Source organism: Eleutherodactylus coqui, chromosome 10 (genome assembly GCF_035609145.1).
Source record: "Eleutherodactylus coqui strain aEleCoq1 chromosome 10, aEleCoq1.hap1, whole genome shotgun sequence".
Taxonomy (NCBI): domain Eukaryota; kingdom Metazoa; phylum Chordata; class Amphibia; order Anura; family Eleutherodactylidae; genus Eleutherodactylus; species Eleutherodactylus coqui.
The window spans coordinates 92,536,846-92,556,447 of NC_089846.1; the positions used below are offsets into that span (position 1 = coordinate 92,536,846).

At 49.2% G+C, this 19,602-nt stretch overlaps 1 protein-coding gene across 1 annotated transcript in view; it reads right to left on the bottom strand.

Moving 5' to 3' along the window:
* Positions 1-19,602, bottom strand: part of LOC136580683 (connector enhancer of kinase suppressor of ras 2-like) — a 441,969-nt gene that overhangs the window by 3,875 nt on the left and 418,492 nt on the right. Inside the window, exons 18-20 of the mRNA XM_066581463.1 lie at positions 4,784-4,854; positions 3,912-4,012; positions 2,966-3,473 (exon numbers count right to left, since the gene is read on the bottom strand). Coding sequence (XP_066437560.1) covers positions 2,966-3,473; positions 3,912-4,012; positions 4,784-4,854 — 680 coding nt within the window. The remainder of the gene's footprint in view (positions 1-2,965; positions 3,474-3,911; positions 4,013-4,783; positions 4,855-19,602) is intronic.

The window sequence follows — 19,602 nt, forward strand, 5'->3', positions numbered from 1 at the left end:
TATGCAACTCAAGCTCCTGGTGAACCACAGAGCTCAATCTGCTCCAGACGTCTCTCCGGGTACACTGGATCGTGGACAATGGATTTGTTTATACGCCAACTTGGACACAGGTTGCTGGTGGGATTTCCCAAACCAGGGTTAACCCACTGTGCAGAAGTTAACCTTCTATATTTATTGGTACAATAGTATTTAAACACGAGGCACAATTCTTATACTTTTTTATATATATATATATATATATATATATATATATATATATATATATATATATATTCACTTAGAGCAGTGGTGTCGAACCTATGGCACGCGTGCCAGAGGCGGCATGCAGAGCCCTCCCTGCTGGCACACGCCGCTGTTGGCCACTCACCACTTTAGTGAATACTGGCAGGTGCTGCGGCTTCCCTGCCGGCATTCACTCACTGCGTTGGTAGCAGCGCTGTTTCCGGCGCACACTGTGATGTCAGTGTACAGCCTGGATCCTCCTCCCCCTCCTCTGATGTCTCCTCTTAGGTTCCACAAGAGCAGGGGACGAGGAGTCCAGCAGCACACTGATGTCATAGTGTGCACCTGGGAACAGCGCCAGCAGCATCATCAAATAGAGGAGCAGCGGAGCTTCCATAAGGAGGAGGAAGGGGTAAGTATATGGGTCTGAGGAGGGCAATATTACTACTGTGGGATGTCAGTATGTGGGGTGTCATTACACGTAGCGGAAATACTGCAGAATATCCACAGCAGAAATTTCCGTGGCCAATTCTGCAGCATTTCTGCACCCAAAAAGCAGTCAAAATCTGCACCGTCTATTTTGAAACAGCCCTGTCCTTTTTAGAACGATGGAGGTAAAATTATACGTCGTGATAAGCCCCGCCCCCTGACGTGTTGGCACTTTGCGATAAATAAGTGGGTTTTGGGTTGCAGTTTGGGCACTTGGTCTCCAAAAGGTTCATCATCACTGACTTAGGGGTTCTGATCTGGGCTCTGAATTACTTTGGGGTCTAAATTTATGCTATAAAGCCTGAGGTCAATATCTGTTCAGAGGTTCTGGTATAGGGTTGGAATTCATTCACATGTCTGTATTAATATAGGGTCTGTTCTGGGGTCTGAATTAATTTAGGTGTCAGACTCTGCATGTGTGTTGCTACAGAGGCTGGAGATAGCTGCTGAAATGAAGGATTAGACTAAAGATGTCACAGTGTCAATATCCAATTGTTAGAAGTCATCATAGTGGTCTAGGCCAAATGGAGAAGAAAAGGAATGTGAACTGCAATCAGAGAAGACGTCACCTGTTATCACAGGATTTATAGGGGTTCCGTCATGTCTTCTAACGTGTCTGTTATAGGATATACTCATAGTCCATAAAGTGTCTCCTTGTAGACCGACCTGATTGACAACTGGCTGTTACTATTCGCCTTGTGAGGAGGATGTGGATATACACAGGATGATTGGGCGCTGCCAGTATGTAGTCACATGGTCCTCTGACAAGGTGAATGGTAACACCCAGTTGTCAACACTAGCACAGAAAGGTGGTGACATTTATAGACAAAGATGGTGGACAGTGGTGGGGTAAGTGGGGAGCCTGTCACATCTGTCTCCTGAGACCTGTGGTGCTACAGGTGCTCTGGAGTTCTCTTACTTAGGTGTGGGGGATTGTGCTGGCTGGGTGTGTGTGTGTTTGTCAGCCAAATCACTCTGTCAGTACACATATAAGCTAGCTCGCCAGATGTGGATGTGGTCAGCTGTCTTCCCAGGTGTGGATGTGGTCAGCTGTCTTCCCAGATGTGGATGTGGTCAGCTGTCTTCCCAGGTGTGGGTGTGGTCAGTTGTCTTCCCAGGTGTGGGTGTGGTCAGTTGTCTTCCCAGGTGTGGGTGTGGACAGCTGTCTTCCCAGGTATGGGTGTGGACAGCTGTCTTCCCAGGTATGGGTGTAGTCAGTGTTCTCTGTTCTTATTCTGTCTCTGTGTGAGGTGTGAGCAGGTTCTATTTGTGGCGGCTGCAAGAAAGGTTTGTGTTTGTTTGGTTATGTCTCTGGACTCCTGGTTAGTGCAGGGACTAGTGGTATAGCCAGGGGCCGTGACGTGGCCGAGTAGCTTCCATATTTTGGCCAAAACGTCAACTAATACCTGGAATTTATAACGTTAACATCTGCTACTAGGGTTTGCGTCTTGGCTGCTGTATGGTGTGATTATGTCTCTTTGTCTCTTCTTTTCCTGTCTAGTTGTCCCTGCCGGTGGTGGCATGTGTATGTGTCCTATCCAGGGAGCATGGGTTCCTATGAGCAGCAAGGGCCCAGATTCGAAGAACGCTGGGCCGCCACTTATTGGGGCGATGTCCACGCTCAGATAGGTCTGTGTCACTAACCCTGAGTAGTAGATAGGGAGAGGTGGTAATCTGTGGTAGTTCTCCTAGTGTTCCCTATCCATCCATTCTCGGTCACGTTCATGTGGGTCCGGTGCTCATTTGCCCACACGAATGTAACAGAGCCAAGTTTTGCGAACAGACCAGAACATAAGGTCTACTTGATCCCGCATTGCTTACCACCTTGCTCTGGCTGTTTGGGCTCTAGACACCGCTGCACGAGCTCCAAATAGGGGTCTGAAATCATTTAGCAGTCTGGTCTATTCTCTGGCTATATGTAGGGGGTCTAATTTTAAAATTGTGGGTCTGAAAAGTTCTTTATATAAGCTACACCCCTAACAGGCCACTCCCATGTTTGCCATCTGTTCTTGAAATGCCACGCAAGAGTCGCCTAGTGACACATTCTCCGCTGCTGTAGAACCAGGCAGATATGGTTGTCAGGGGTGTGGGAAAGCTGGGTGCAGGGTAGATAGTGGTTGTCACCTAGATTACCCTGACTTTTTCTATTTAGGCCATGATCCTTTGCTCTTAGACTATTTCTAGGCATATATGTCCCTCAGGGTGACCTGTAATAGCGGCCATATATGTCGGATTGCTGTTCCGTCCTCCATACCTTCTTTGCTGGAGCTGCTGTGCTTCCTCTTCAGCGGCTCCTCCTCAGGCTTCTCCTCCAACAGACTGGCGTTCTTGTTACGGTTTTTCACTCTGGCTTCCCGGTTCCTGGGTAAACTTTGGCTGCGCTGTTTTTGTGTCCTGGTGTGTGCTGTGTGGGCCCTGGGACATTCAGCCAGTGGAAAGGGCCCGTCCCGTTCAAGGTTGTGGCGCCGCTGGACCGGCAGTGTAGCTTGTCTTCTTCTTTCCGGGGACATTCCTGTCCGTCCAGCCACATACTCAGAATCCGGAGGGACGGTCTGGAGGAAGTGGAGACCTGAACTTGTCAGGGGGGTCTCTATGAGATCCTGCCAGGACCGCCGTTCCCGGAATGTGGGTCGACAACCAGAGGAGTGCGTGCTGCCCAAAGCGTCCGGCCGGGAGTCTTCAGCGGAGGAGTGGGAATAGGTGGATTCACTGGAGAAGTGGCGCCCATGCTTCTGTTCTGGAAACGGACTCGAGGAATTCACCTGGAAGGACAAAATGATCAGAAGCCATCCTGGTATAAATAACCCATAGGGCAACTCCACCCAAAATAGTCTCACCCACACAGCCATTATACATTGTGTTGACTGCCATGAGATGCACAACTTACACCACAGCTATTACTGCTGACAACCAGCCTGTATGTCATGTCTGATAGGTAGTCACAGCCCCGCCCCCTGGTGATGACATCACCGTACAGATCATATACTCTGCTGTAGTGGGATGTGACTTCTATATCTTGTGCTCTCTACATTGGATACACTTGTATCATGAGTAATGAGAATCTGCATCGGATAGTTTGATGCATCAAAGTCAGACCCTGATGAGGAGTTTATTGGGGGCGTACTTTAGAGGCCGGGGGACCCCCTAGTAATGTCTGATAGGGAGATGGTTACTGAGCTGCAGTCATCCTGTGCACTCACTGAGGCGGTGCGGTGGTAGGTATCGCTCGCTGTGGTCTGCGGTTCCTGCTTCAGTGTCATGGAGCCATCGACGTCATCCTGGTCACTTTCACTCCAGTAATCTGCTGATGACAGGAAGAGCGTTACTGCAGATTCGGCCGTCTGTATACAGTATATAGATGATACACTGTGTGCTGGGGACCTAAGTATTATCAGGAGTCTGCGTTACTGCACTGTGTTCAGCTTACAGCCGGAGACACAACCTTCTCCGCTCTGAGGGCCACATGGTCAGATTGTATCACTACCGAGGGCTACAAGAATCCCTCTGGGTAAAACATGCAGTGTTATGGCTAGTGGGCAGTGGAACACCTCCGTAAGGCCTGCATTAAAGGGGTATTCTGGGGACAAAGTTTTTTCAAGTTGTCACCCATCTGCTGGATGTGGCTTCATAGCAGTGACAATCACGAGGTGCTCCCATAATAGTGCCAACCACAGTGCCTTCATAACAGTGCCAGCCACAAGGTGCTACCATCATAGTGCCAACCACAGCGCCTTCATAACAGTGCCAGCCACAAGGTGCTCCCATAATAGTGCCAACCACAGTGCCTTCATAACAGTGCCAGCCACACGGTGCTCCCATAATAGTGCCAACGTTAGTGTCCTGATAACTGCCAGCCACACAGTGCCTTTTATAATAGTGATAAGGGAGGTGGGGGGAGGTTGTGTCCTCCAATCATTCTGCTTCCACTGATTACAATGCTGCGCTCTAGTGTTATATACTAGTGGCAGCGATACAGGCGCCTGCAGCGCACAGATCCCCAGTGTATCTCCTCCGTCAGTCGATGACAAATATTGAGGTTTCTGTTTGGAAGTCGTGGCAGCAATGATTTTACCTTCATTGGGTCTGATGTCCTTCTCATCTGGCGTATACCCAATAGCGGCGAGGCCCAGGCGATTCATCCACCTACAGAGGGGCGAGATTAGAGATTGTAAGCTCATCATCCAAGCCTATTATTGGATTGTGGTCTGTACACTGTAACGGCACAGCGACCACCACCATATATAGCCGTAACAACACGCAGTGATCCCCGCTCGCCACATCGGTGCAGCACAACGCTTCCCTCCATTTAATATTACTGACGGACATTCCTTAGCATAAGATTTTTGGTGATTTTTGCGGAGTCCCGTGTGACCGTGTTGCCATAGTAAAACACTGAAGTTGCATCGTGGTCAGTTTTAGCTCGTTTCTCCCACCAGATATCAGCGCACTGTTCTAGCCAAAAATGTACAATTCGCAATGAAGTAACCTTTATCAGAGCTCATGCACACGGCGGTATTAGGGCTCCTGCAGACTTACGTTTTTCTTGCATATTTTTTTCACGCGATATCGCTGCATTTTTTTTCACGCGATTGTCAATGGGACTTTCTAATGTTAAAAACACATCACAAGTTGGTGCTTTGCATTTTTTGCGCGATGTGTTTTTAACATTAGAAACTCCCATTGACAATTGCGCGAAAAAAACGTGCAAGAAAAACGCAAATGTGCAGGAGCCCTTATACCTCTATTATTACAAACAGTCTTATATTACAGCACAGAATTTAAAAAAATGATGCATCCAAGGGGCTACACAAGTCCATTATACCAGGCGGGCCTCTTAAGCCCCATTTACACGGGACGAATGTCGGGCAAACGACGCCTGGCACTCGTCCCTGCATGTCTAGCTCACGTGCTGTTGCATAGGAGTGGGTATCGTTGGCTCACAGTGGGGCGGCTGGAGATTTCTCTCTCCACTCTTCTCCGCTCCTCTCCATTCACTAACACAGCGGTCGTTCAGTACTGCATGGCCGCTATTTACACTGAGCGATCAGCTCATCTTTCATCGTTTAAACATTTCTAAAGTTGTAGTGACAATATTAACATAAAAAGGAACCCTGTTTTGCCATTTAAATTTGTCCAACATATGGCAACAGATCATGGCTGTATTCTAATACTAATCCAGTAAGTAACAGCAGATCATCGCTCTATTCTGATCCTTGTCCAGTAGGTGACTGAAAATCATTGCTGTAGTCTAATATTTGGCCAGTAGCTGGCAGCAGATCATCGCTCTATTCTGAGACCTGTCCAATAGGTGGCAGCAGATCACTGCTGAATTTTGATACTTGTCCAGTAGGTGGCAGCAGATTATCACTCTATACTGATGTTTGTACAGTAGATGGCAGCAGATAACTCTGTTCTGATACCTGTCCAGTAGGTGGCAGTAGATCAGTGCTGAATTGTGATAGGTCAGCACAATTTTATTTTCAAATGTAGACCAAAGTATTTTTTGCTGATTTTACCCAAATGAATGGTGCGGATTCCACATATGAAGTCCAAAAATGTGCAATACGTTAAATCGTTTCATAAATAACTACTGTTAGAGGTTATAAAGTCAAATATCAGGGATAATAAGAGGCTATGCAGAAGCGATAGAACGTAATACATTTGTTTCAAGCAAAAAACGAGTCTATCGTCTGACCAAGAGAACAAGGGTTGTGGAAAACTGAATTGTTGGGGAGAATTTTCCTCTCTTTGGATGCTCTGGAGTCGTTCTGTCCAGGATCGCCACGCTGTAGACACCAGCAGTAGTCGGCCATCATGTTTGTGTTCCATCCGCATTGATATCTGTGTTCCATGGTTTTGATGTCTTGGTGAAAGCGCTCTCCTTGTTCCTCACTCATAGATCCAAGATTTGAGGGGAAGTAGTTCAGGTGGCGATGAAGGAAATGCAACTTGACTCTCATGTTTGCTCCCAGTCTTCAAAAAGCAATCGACAAATGTTGAACTGTACGGTTATAATCTTCAGCCAAAAGTTGTCAAGGAAATCTGTAACAATCATTGGAAGAAGCAGACAAAGCATCCTTCTGTATGGCTTTCATGGTATTAAGGAAATCTCTGTCTTTGATTAGAAGCCTTATTTGTGGGCCATCAAATATGCCAGCTTTTAACTTCTCATGTGAAAGAGCAGGACATTTGGTACAGATGTACTTGCAGCACTCACCATCTCGATCCAAAGCCCTAACAAACTGTTTCATAAGTCCCAATTTTATATACAGTCGGGGGAGCAACACTTTATGAGGATTAACAATCGGTTCATTCTTCATATTCTTTTCACCAATCATAAAATTCTCTGTAGCTGGCCATTCTGCCCTTGTATAATGTTCTGCCTTGGCTCGGCTATCCCAAAGGCACAAGAAGCAAAAACTCTTGTGCATCCACTTTGCTGTCCTAGAAGAATCAATAGAACTTTCAGGTGACCACATAAAATCAGCAATGATCATTATATTTGCTTTTTTGGAGAATGGTTTTCATGAATTCATAAGTTTCTCTCATATTTGCCGAGTGAGCCATAGGATTGGAAGGTAATATATTGCCATTGTGAAGCAACACACACTTTAGACTTTGAAATGTCAATAAGAAGCCTGCATGCTGCAGGTAGGTAATTATCACATTCTATTGACTCAATACGTCCTTTGACGTTAATGCAGCAAACAAGGTCCTTGTCCCTATGAAAAATATTTCAGATCTTTCTATCCAACATATTTTAGTCCCTGTGTAACATGTGCTCTTCAAGGGCATCGCATATATATACTAGAGACCACATCCATACTATGCAAAATAAATGTGACTGGAGGAAATGGATGTGATTTTTGGATTCAGCACACCAAAATACATAAAGATCACATGTTATCTTGTAGTGAGCAAAATTGATGTGTTCTGTAGGTGGAAGCAGATCAACTCTGTATTTTCATACTTGGCCAGTAGGCGGCAGTAGTGCATCAATATTTTCTGATACCTGTCCAGTAGGTGGCAGCTGATCATTGCTGTATTCTGATACTTGTCCAGTAGGTGGCAGGAGTTCATTGCTGTATTCTCATAGTTGTCCTGTAGGTGTCAGCCAATCACCATGTGTAAGGCTCCTAGTTATATAAAAAGTCTACAACCCCGGTTACAATGCCAGGTTTTTATCATGTTAAAAAAAAACAACAAAGATGAATCATTTCAGATGTATTTCCATCCTCCATGTGACCAGATATCTCTACAATCCATTGGGAAGGAAAGTGAAACCATTTAGGGTGGAAAAAAACCCCTAAAATAGTGTGATTGTGTAAGTATGCACATCCTAAGACTAATACTGTGTTGACGCGCCCTCTGACTTTATGACAGCAGTCAGTCTCTTTAGGTCGGGGTCTATCAGCTTGGCACATCCTGATTCGGCAATCTTTGCCCGCTTTTCCTTGCAAAAGCGCTCTAAATCTGTCAGATTGTGCGTGTGTAGCGCCCTCTTCAGGTCACCCACAGATCTTCAATGGGATTCATATCTGGGCTCTGGCTGGGCATTCCCAATCTCTGCTCTTCTTCTGGTCCCGCCGCCCTCTTGGTAATTTGTAGATCTGCTTTGTGTTGTTCTGCTGAAAGGTGAAATTCCTCTTCATCTTCAGCTTTTTAGCCGAGGCCGGAGGGTTTTAGGCAAAAATGGACTGATATTTGGGACAGTTCAGAATTCCCTACCCCTTGACTAAAGCCCCAGTACCTGCAGCAGAACAGCCCCCACATAATGCTGCCCCTCCACCATCCTCACTGCGGTCTGGGGGTCTTCTGGTGACGGCAGTGTTGGCTTTGTGTCAGTCATCGCTTCTGAAATTATAACCAACAAGTCCCCCTCGGTCTCATCAGACAGAACACGTTCTCCACGGACTTCTGTCAGGCAGGATGGAGGTTTGGGTAAAACATATCTGGACCTGGATGTTCTTCTTTGCTAGAAGAGGCTTCCATCTTGCGCCCCCCCCCCCCCCCCCCACACACACACACAGCCCAGACGTATGAAGAACACGGGAGATGGTTGTCACATGACTACACAACCAGGACTGCCAAAAACTCCTGCAGCTCCTCTAATGTTGCTGTCGGCCTCTTGGCCTCCCGGTACAATGTTCTTCTGGTCTTTACATCAATCTTTCAGGGCCGTCCAGTTCTTGGTGAGGTCATTGTTGTGCCAAATGTAATCCCCTTCTTGCTGACGGTCTCCCCTGTGCCCCGTGGTACATGTAATGTCTTGGAGATGGAGTTAGTACCATAACATAAACCTGGCCTTATAGCAGGGTGTAGACTGTTTATACCCGCTGTAGCTGGCATGCAGTGGGCATGGCGCGGGCCGTTATTAATGGCCGCCGTGCACTTCAGGCTGAGGTTCCCAACGGATACTAACGTGTTACTGCACCCCATACACAGACGGCTGCGCCCCTCCCCCACTGCACACAATGCCATATAAATACAGCACATTACTCCACACAAGAGCAAATGATGAAAATGACAGAACACAAAAGTGCCATTGTCTCCGGAGGAACCGCCACAATGGCAACAGCCTCGGCCCATCTGCCCCATTCTTCACTGGAGGATTTATCTGCTGCGCCAAGTAACTTCATATTCCGCTCACATCCCGGCGCCACGCCGTCCGCTTTATTGCAGCCTGTGCTGCTAGTACCAATGAACAAACCCCCATTATATCGTCTTTATATACAGTGGGGACCCCTAACTGCCAGATCCTGATGGGGGCCGTTGTGCTATTCCAGCCTTCGCAGGTCCTCGCTGTGGAGCATTTACTAGGGGCCCTAAGAATGGGAGAACCAGGAACAAACCAAACGGCTCCACGTTGTTTAGTGGTGTATGGCGGTATTATTGGAGAAATGTACTGTAATATGATATGGGAACGATGCGGGGGTAATATGTGGGCTCTTTGAATGATGCTGCATATTATCTTGGGACTAGATGGAGGAATACTGTATGTGGACTGCATATGCGTATTATCATAGTATTATGTCGATTATTATCATGACACTATAAGGTGGTATTGAGGGCTATATTACAGTATCATCTTGGTGCTATATTATCCTGTCACTATATGCTAGTACTATGTGGATTGTAAGTGGCAGTGTTATTTTGATACTATACAGCGATGTTATCTGGGTTGCGTAGGACAGCATTATCTTGGCACTATATGACGGTATAGCTTATACTAGAGAAGAGAGAGAGAGTATTCAAAAAGATCTAGAAAAGCTTGAACAGTGGGCAGCAACTAACAGAATGGTATTTAACAAGGAGAAATGCAAAGTCCTACATCTGGGCAAGAAAAATGTAAAAAGCACATACAGAATGGGCGGAATTGGGCTAAGCAGCAGCACATGTGAAAAAGACTTGGGTATATGAATAGATCATAGACTGAACATGAGTCAACAATGTGATGCAGCAGCCAAAAAGGCAAACACAATTCAGGGATGTATTAAGAGAAGCATAGAGTCTAGATCACATGAGGTAATTATCCCCCGCCACGGGATACCTCCACCCGGGAGCAGGAGTCGGCAGACAGATCTCCTCTGTCAGCCTATCTGACAGAAAGACTGACCTCGGAGGATCGCGGTAAATTTGCAGCATGCTGCGAATTGCCGCCCGCGAGCGGAGAATAGCTATGATTCTCCGTTCGTGGACAGGGTGGAAGCGCTCTCCATAGCAACGCAATGGAGAGCGTTCATTGCGTTTCCCACAGCCAGATTATTGCCGCGCGGAACACAATTCAAACCCGCCCGTGGACAGGCAGCCTTAGTCAGACCTCCTCTGGAATACTGTGTCCAGTTCTGGGCACCCCACTTTAAAAAAAGGCATAGACAAACTGGAGCAAGTTCAGGAAGGAGTTACCAAGATGGTGAGCGGTCTGCAAATCATGTCCTATGAGGAACGGTTAAAGGATTTGGGAATGTTTACCAGGGGAGGGGGTGAGTTCTCTTTCAATGGAGGTGTGCAAACAAAGGCTGGACAGACATCTGTCTGGGATGATGTAGTGATCCTGCACTGAGCAGGGGGTTGGACCCGATGACCCTGGAGGTCCCTTCCATTCTAGGATTGTATGTATTATGTGGATTGCATACATCAGTACTATCTTGGCACAATATGGCAGTATTAGGAGTCTTACATGACAGTATCATCTTGGTACTGTACTATCCTGTCACTATAGAGTGGTATTATATGGCAGTATTATCCAAGTACTGTGTGGTATTTTTATGTGGGCTTAATCTGAAAGTATTATCCTAACACTATATGGCAGTATTATATTGGCTGTATATGGCAGTATTATCCAGGCCCTAAATGGCTTTTTTATGTGTACTATATATGGCAGCATTATCTTGGCACTATAAAGTGGTATTATGTAGGCTGTATGGTAGTATTATTTGGGCACTATAACAATGTAATAATGCCAGCGGCTCCTTGCCAGTTCCGCAGGGCCACATTTTCAGTACAACTGGCAGTGGAGGGAAGGGCAAGCACTAATGACAGCAGACCCTCCGCCCCCTGTGGCATCTCCTGTTCTTCCATTATGATGAAGCTATTTATCCTCCCGGTTCAGGAATTTATGACCAATATCTGGGCTCCTTCCAGGAACGTCACTTCTGGGATCTTCACGTCCTTATTTATTAAATTCGTCATTTAATCGGTTCCCGGAGACATTTACATAACCGCATAATTAATTCAGCAGCAACAAAAATCAAACAAGCAGCATAAATCTGCGGGACGTTTATTGATGTGCGAGGATGGAAACGAGCATCTGACTGGTTTTATGCTGGAAACTCAGAATCTGGGAAACCATGCAAACAGAAAAAACAATAAAGAGGCAACACGACAACAATACCAGGGTCCGGTGTGTGTGGGGGTGAGGGGTGAGGACTGAAAGTGATGCTCCACCCCTGATAACCCCCAGCATAGTCAGCAAATACAGACTACAGCATCATCAGAACCGTGATGTATGTCCGCAGTGACCCCACCAGCAGAATAGTGAGTGCAGCTCTGGAGTATAATACAGTATGTAACTTAGGATCAGTACAGGATAAGTAATGTATGTACACAGTGACTCCACCAGCAGAATAGTGAGTGCAGCTCTGGAGTATAATACAGGATGTAACTCAGGATTAGTACAGGATAAGTAATATATGTACACAGTGACTCCACCAGCAGAATAGTGAGTGCATCTCTGGAGAAGGTTGGGTGTGTGAGAGCTCTGCAGGATCCAGGGTGTGGTCACCACTGAGAGGAATCTTACCCAGAAAAGTCTACAGGTGCTGGGCTTGCTCCAGCCATGGAGTCCCGGACCTCCTCCCTCTGGCTTCGGTCAGGGGGAGGGAGGACTGCACCCCAGGAGGGGAGAACACCTGGTCGGAGTGGCAGCAATGTCACCCTGACTCCCCTGGAGGAGCCCAAGAGGACCCGCAGCCAGAGGAAGAGAGTGGAGGACCATGCGGCAAAACAACGTTTGCAGGCAAGTTGGGCTGATCGCAGGGAGGGTGAGTCTGTAACGGATGTGGCAACCCGTATCGCCAAATATATGAAGGACTATGGACATGTCGGGAGGCAGCTGAATAAATATACGCAGGAGCTGCACGCTGCCCGACATGATGCGAAGCGGGCAAAATCCCGTACCAGGAAACTGGCCATATCACGGCAGATTGAAGCTTGTGAGGAGGCCATTGAGTTTTATGCGGAGGAGAGGGAAAGGATCCTGGAAAGAAGTGGGCCTTTCAAAGAAAAACTGTTAAATGACGAGAGGTTTATCAAAATGGCGTCTGTGAGCAGCGGTGCTATTCAAGAGCGCTCTGCCAGGCACTCCAGCAGCAGCTCGGTGGAATCCGATGCTGCTCAGGATGGTCGAGCTGGGTGCTCTGGAGAGCAGCAATCAGCACTGCCAGGTGGGACTACAGGGCCCAGCATCCCAGCTGAACAGGTCAGCCTGCCCTCCACATCAGGCGAGTCTGATTCAGAGGACACTGATGATAGCTGCAGCAGTAGTGGAGAGGGGGCGCTGATAATGCGGCAGATACAGCTGCAGGAGTCCCCAGAGAGGCTGCAGTCTTGCTATTTCGGGAATGATTTACCCCCGGAGACCTCAAGCAAAAAGAGGAGGAAAAAGGAAAAAACGTATATTGAAGAAAAGTTTGTTTATGTCACCAAGCACTCTGGTTTGGCTGCAAAGTCAAACCAGGGTGGTAACCCTGAGCTCCTAGTCCCGGGCTCTGTGGTGGGTCCGGTGCAGGGGACTGGGGAAGAGAGGGTTAATGCGGCCCAAAACTCCAAGCCCGCTTGTGCTAGTAGTGGGAATGGAGGAGTAAAGGAGGTGGAGAAGAGCGTTGGGAAAGCGAAGAGTCGCGGCCAGTCCAGAGGTGCTGGCGCTGTTGGTCACGTCCCAGTGGGAGGGGGGCGTGATCCGGCACCAGGTCCCACCGGTGGTGGCTTAGCTGTCCCCCCTGTGTCCCTAAAGCGCCTTTCCGGTGCGGAGGGGGCGCAGGGGGTGGTGGCTGGGTCTGCCGATCCTCCCACACATGGTAAAGATCCTGCAAGGAAAGTTGGAGGAACTACAACTCCTAGAGTGGCTAAGGTGGGCGGAGCTACAGCCACCAATGTCCAGAGAAATGTTGAAGTGCATCTTCAGCCACCCACCAAAGGTGCCATGGACTTGCCCTCAGGGCATAAAGAGAAAGTTAATGGTAAAGATTACATGGGTCCTGGTCCAGCAGCGAATGGAGAAGTGAGTGAGGTAATGGATGCGGCTGTTGGTACCCCTGCTGCCCCTGTTCCTGCTGCCCCTGTTCCTGCAGGAACAGCTGTCCCCGGTTCCCCGGCAAGTATGCCACCTTGTGTACGGGTGGGTGGGGCTTCGGAGGGTAGTCAGGGCGTGGGTCAGGATCCAGTCGCCCCTCCAGCGGCGACAACATCTGGTAGAAGTTATGCCAGTGTCGCCGCTGGAGGGAGGGGAGAGGCGTCCTCCTTGTCTTTGGGCTCTGGGGACGGCGTTTTGCAACAGCGCCTCCTGGAGGCCTTGAGGAGGGGGGAGAGCTCGATGAATGTAGGGGGCAGAGTTGTGGATTTGTCTCTGTGGGTGGAGAGACATGGTCTTGGTGCCTTCCGAGAACAAAGGGGGGAGACTGTCTGGTCCCTGCCGACAACCGGGCAGGACATTGGCCGTAGGAATGTGGCTCGTCTTCAGTGGAGAGGCAATGACGCGTGCCCATCCAGGAGTAAGGTGGTGGAGCTTCTGCTGAAGATGGGTTTCAGGGCAAATGACATCTATGCCCTGATCCACCCCTACGGCTCGTCTGAGTTCGACATCAGCTTTGCTCGCCCGGAGGGCCTGGAGCTCTTCTGGGGGAATTATGAGCTGATGAAGGACGAGCCCGGCTGGCGCGGTTTCGCTGCACAAGTGGTAACCCGCCAGACTGGAGTCAAGAGAGTGACCGTTTTGACTCGTAACGAGTCCCTCTCTTGTTATGATATCATGACTTGGATAAGTCGGTACGGAGAGGTGGTGGATATGCCCAATAAGAACCGGGACGAACACGGCATCTGGTCCGGAGCCTGGACGTTTATGGTAAAACTTAAGCGTTCAGGGAATTCGGTGGCCCACATACCATCCGCGGCCTTCCTTGGCAGGGATCGTATCTTGGCCTTCTACCAGGGGCAGCCGAAGCTCTGTCACAAGTGCGGCGACCCCACACATTTGAGTGCAGCCTGTAACGTCATCAAGTGCGCTCTGTGTGGCGAGGTAGGTCATCTTGCGGCATCTTGTACAGAGATTAGGTGTCACCTGTGTGGTGACCTCGGTCACCCATTCAGTCGCTGTCCGCGCTCTTTCGCCAATGCGGTCATGGCCCCAGCGGAGGAGAGCCGTGAGGTTGCTTCTGCAGGGGAGGGGACCAGCAGAGGCGAGGGAGCCCAGGAGCCAAGGAAGAACAAACATGCTGGGGCAGCCAAGCTAAGGCGCCAAGAGAAGCGCGGAAGGGGCAGGGAGCTGGTGGAAACCCAGGTGGCAGGTGGGTCAATGCTGGCCCCTGCTCCGGACACAAATCATGTGGCTGAGGCTCCAGGGGACAGGGAGCTGGATGAGGAGGTCAGGAGGATCCAAAGGGAAGAGGATGCCACTTATTCAGATTCTTCCCACTATGAAAGTGTGGGTGAGGGCAAGGATGAGTGGCAAAAGAAAAAGCGCAAGCAGGGCTCCAAGAAAATGAAAAAAAGGGAAGGGAAATCTTCCCCTGCAACGGGCCAGGTGCAGGAAGGCAATCCAAACTCTCCTCTTGTTGGGCTCTCCAACAGGTACCAAGCTCTCTCGTCCTCGGAGGGAGAGGTGCCTAGGACAAGCGTGAGGCCTACAGGGGGTGCTGAGCCTTCCTCTTGTGGGGGTTTGGTGACATCCAGGGGGAGGGCTGGCCCAGAGCCCAGTGGCAAGGAGGACGAGGTTGAGGAGCCCCTTGCCATGGACCTTTCAGTGTCCAAGAAACGTGGCAAGGGGTCATCCTCAGACCCTGATGAGAAGGGGGGTGGGAAGAAGAAAGCCATCTAACTCGATCACCAATGATGGCGGCACCCACTCCGTTGACGCTGGCATCCATTAATGTTGCCAGCATTAAATCTGATATGGCTAGATTTGCGGCCTTTGATTTTCTCGGCCGCGTTGAAGCCGACATTTTGTTTTTGCAAGAGACCAGGCTGCCAAATTTGGCAGCTGTGCATAAGGCAAGGAGGGAATGGAGGTCTGGTCCATCTTACTGGTCTCTTGCGGCCGAGCCATATAGCGGAGTGGCGGTACTTTTTACTGCAGCGGTTGAATGCCGACGGGTTATTGAGTTAGAAATAGGGAGGTGCTTGATCCTGGATGTTCTCATGAAGGGACAAGAGCTTCGGCTAATCAACATCTACGGTCCCCAAACCAAGCGGGACCGCAAGGATCTCTTTATGAGGATCAAGCCGTACCTTTTTACCAGTCGGCAGGTGATCTTTGGGGGTGACTTTAACGCAGTCACGAGGACCCGTGACAGGGGAGGCTCCCTAGGCAAGCTGACTTATGATAGCGTCGCGCTTAATAGCATAGCTAGCGAAGCTCGCCTGGTGGATGTCCACATCCGGCACACCCCAGGCCACGCGGGTTTCACCTATTATAGAGGCGAGTGCAGGTCTAGAATAGACAGGTTTTATTTGAAGGAGGAAGCCATCTCTTCACCAGTATCTGTTGTTGAGGTGGAGTTCTCCGACCACTGTCTGATTTTGTTTTCCCTGAATGTTGCAGAGACCCCCCGGATGGGTAGAGGCTTATGGAGGCTGAATTCATCATTCCTGGAGGAAGCAGAGATAAGACAGTCCTTTGAGGATTTTCTGCAGAGCCAGGTACCATTACTGGATCTTTGTAGCAGTAAGTCAGAGTGGTGGGAGATGTTCAAGATCAGGGCGGCGAGATTCTTCCGCCAGCTCTCTAGCCTCAGGAGCCTGAGTAAGTACCGTCTTTATCAGGGCCTGAGGAGGAAACTCGAGCATCTCGTCTCGACTGGAGGTAGCCGCGAGGAGATCTCCAGAGTGAAGTCTTTGCTCAAAGGGTGCCAGTATAATAGGCACGCATCTTTGGTTTTTGAGAGGGACTTCGGGAAGTACCATTCGCCCGACCCTTACAGAAACTGCAAGATGTCAGTGAATCGTAAAGTTGTCACTGGACTGATCGACGATACGGGATCTCTGAACAGGTCCAGATCAGGGATTCTGGAAGTCATCAGATCCTTCTACTCGCACCTTTTGGGAAAGAGGGATCTAGATCGAGATGTGATGTCGGCTTTCCTGGCTGAAGCTGTTCCTGAGCCAGGGGGTGATATCTCCCTTAATGTTTTGACAGAGGAGATCAACATAGAGGAAGTTAAACTGGCGATTGATGGGCTTGCGCTCAAAAAATCGCCAGGACCGGATGGCTTAACATCTGAGTACTATAAGACCTTTAAGGACCTCTTGAGTCCCCTCTTGACTGAGGTTTTCAATGAGTGTCTTTCCTCGGACACTCTCCCAAAGTCAATGAGGAGGTCGGCTTTGATCCTTCTGTCAAAGGGTAAAGACTCGAGCCGTATTGAGAACTGGCGTCCCATAGCGCTTCTCAATACGGACAGGAAAGTTCTGGCAAAAGTGCTGTTTAATCGGCTGGTCAAGTTTGCACCCCGGCTCCTCTCGGGCGCCCAGCATTGCTCTGTTCCAGGCCGTAGCACCTTTAGTGCTGTTCTAGGTGTCCGGGAGGCAGTGGAGCAGGGTAGGGCTGGTCACTGGGAGGGGTACCTGCTGTCCTTGGATCAGGCCAAAGCGTTTGATCGGGTTAATCACGAGTACCTCTGGTCTGTTCTTCTGAGATATGGCCTGCCAGTGGGGTTTGTCAATTGGCTCAAGACATTGTACGCGGGGGCTGAGACTTTCCCGCTAGTGAACGGTTGGGTCGGCCACCCATTTGAGGTTGGGTCTGGCGTCCGTCAGGGTTGTCCTCTGAGTCCCTTGCTGTACGTGTTTGCCATTGATCCTTTCCTTAGGATGATTGATGGTGGGCCTATGGCGGGGGTCGGGATGGATCGGGCGGTGCCGGAAGCCTCCCTCAGGGTGGCAGCGTACGCTGATGACGTCACCGTCTTTGTGTCCTCGAGGGGGGAGGCAGAGTACGTGATGGCAGAGGTGGATCGCTACTCGGAAGCATCCGGGTCCGGCATCAACTGGGATAAGTGCGAAAGTCTCTGGTTAGGAAGGGGAGATCCTACATTTAGTCTCCCGGACACTCTTCCAGTGCCCCAGGACTCGGCTAAAGTTCTCGGCATCAAATTTGGCCGGGGAGATTACCCCATGCAAAATTGGGTGGTCAGGCTCGATGGTGCCACTCAGAAGGTGGCCCAGTGGAAGGGGTGGTCTTTGACCCTTCGGGAAAGGGTTAACCTGATCAAAACATACCTGCTCCCTTTATTCATCTACCTGGGCAGCGTATGCATTTTGCCAGAACCTCTCTGGACCCGGGTCTACAACCTGTTCTTCCTAATGTTGTGGGGGAACAGGTTGAACCTAATTAGGAGAGATGTCACATATCGCACGAGGAGACTAGGGGGGTTATCTATGGTCAACCCCGTGGTGTTTCTCGTAAACACCTTTGTTAAGATCAATATAGGCAACCTCTGGCAAGAGAGGGCTCCTCCGTGGGTATTCTCCTGTTGGGGATGGCTTCGGCCTTTCTTCCAGGAATGGGAGACAGGAGGGCGAGTGAAGGATCTTCGCACGCCGCACGGGCATCTTCCGGCTTACGCTACCGTGGTTCTGAAGATGATACGTCGGTGGGGTCTGGGGATGTGGGAGATCAGAACTCTGTCGAGGAAACTCCTCGATAAGAGGGTTCTGTTGACCCATTTCCAGAAGCCCCTGGCGCTCAAGGACTGCCCAAGTCGGGACCTGGAGGGAGGGTTACGTTTATTGAATTCTGACAGGATCCCCTTGAAGTTTTGGGACTTGACTTGGCGCTGTTTCCACGGGAGACTGTATGTAAGGGGCAACTTGAAGAGCAGGCCACTGGTGGATAGGGGTTGCCCCCGCCAGGAGTGCAGCAACGTACTGGAAAGCATGGAGCATTTCCTGCTTCAGTGTCCCTTTAATACAGAGGTGTACAAACGGGTGGGAGCCTCCATTGGTTGGCCCAGGTTGGCACGCCTCTCGTATGCGGAATGGGTCTATGGGGCATTCGGGGACCTTGGTCGCAGGGACCGGTGCACTTTATTCTTAGTCAGCCTAGTGGTCAGGTTTCACATTTGGAACGCACGGTGTCTAGTTTCGACGGAAGAGAAAATCCTCCCCGTGGATGAGGTGAATAGGAACATCCTGGGTGACCTGGTGAAGGTGCGCTCTCTGGATTATGAGAGGTTGGGCACGACTAAGGCCTCTCTCCTATGGAGAGGGTTTGTATTTCGTTAGGGACAGTCTTCTTATTGTTAGGGTCTTTGTAGGGACAGAATAGGGAGAGGTAGGGACAGTTTTCTCTGTGGGTAAGTTTTAGGGAAGGAGTGGGGACATTGTAGGGACAGATTAACTATAGGGATAGTTTTTCCATTTGGTCGGTGCCCAGCTTATCATATCCAGTCCTGGTGGAGGGCTCAGTGTGACACTAGTAGAGTTTTTGTTTTTCGGTCAAAGATAAAGTATGTACGGCTGCAGGTAACTGAACCTTAGGCTTTCGGGTATTAATATGTAGTGTTGGTTTGTAGTTGTGTAGTATAAGAGATGTTATATGTTATGTTTTTTTTGTATATAGGGCTAGGGGTTATAGATAGGTTGGGTGGGGGTTTATTGGGGGGAGGGGGGGGGGATTTATGCCTCAGCCGTAGCTTGACACGTCCCGGACAATGAACACTGGGCACGGACTGTTGGTGCGGGCGTGGCCCTCAGGCTGCGGCGGGCAGGGTGTGTGTATGCGGTGCAGCTCGGCTCGTCCTGGACATAGACATTGAGCACGGACTTGGGATGCAGGCGTGGCTCCCGTGGCTGCACCGTAGGGGGTTGTTTGGGGGGTGTGGTGGTTTGGTCTGGATATAGGGTTAGTTTAGAATTATGTAAGGTTTTATTCTTTAGGTGGTGGGCATTAAAAAGGAAAAAAAAAAAATATATATAAAAAAAAAAAAAAAAAAATTAAAAAAAAAAAAAAAAAAAAGGTATTGGGTTGTTCTTATTGCTATTACTTTTGTTATGGTTGTTTGCATTAGTGTTATTATATAATTGCTTCGGTTTTTAGTTGTTTTCTTTCTTCTTTTTTGGGATTTCAGGCTGGATCCTGTGAGTTAGGGATGTTTTCTTACATGTGTGTATATCGTT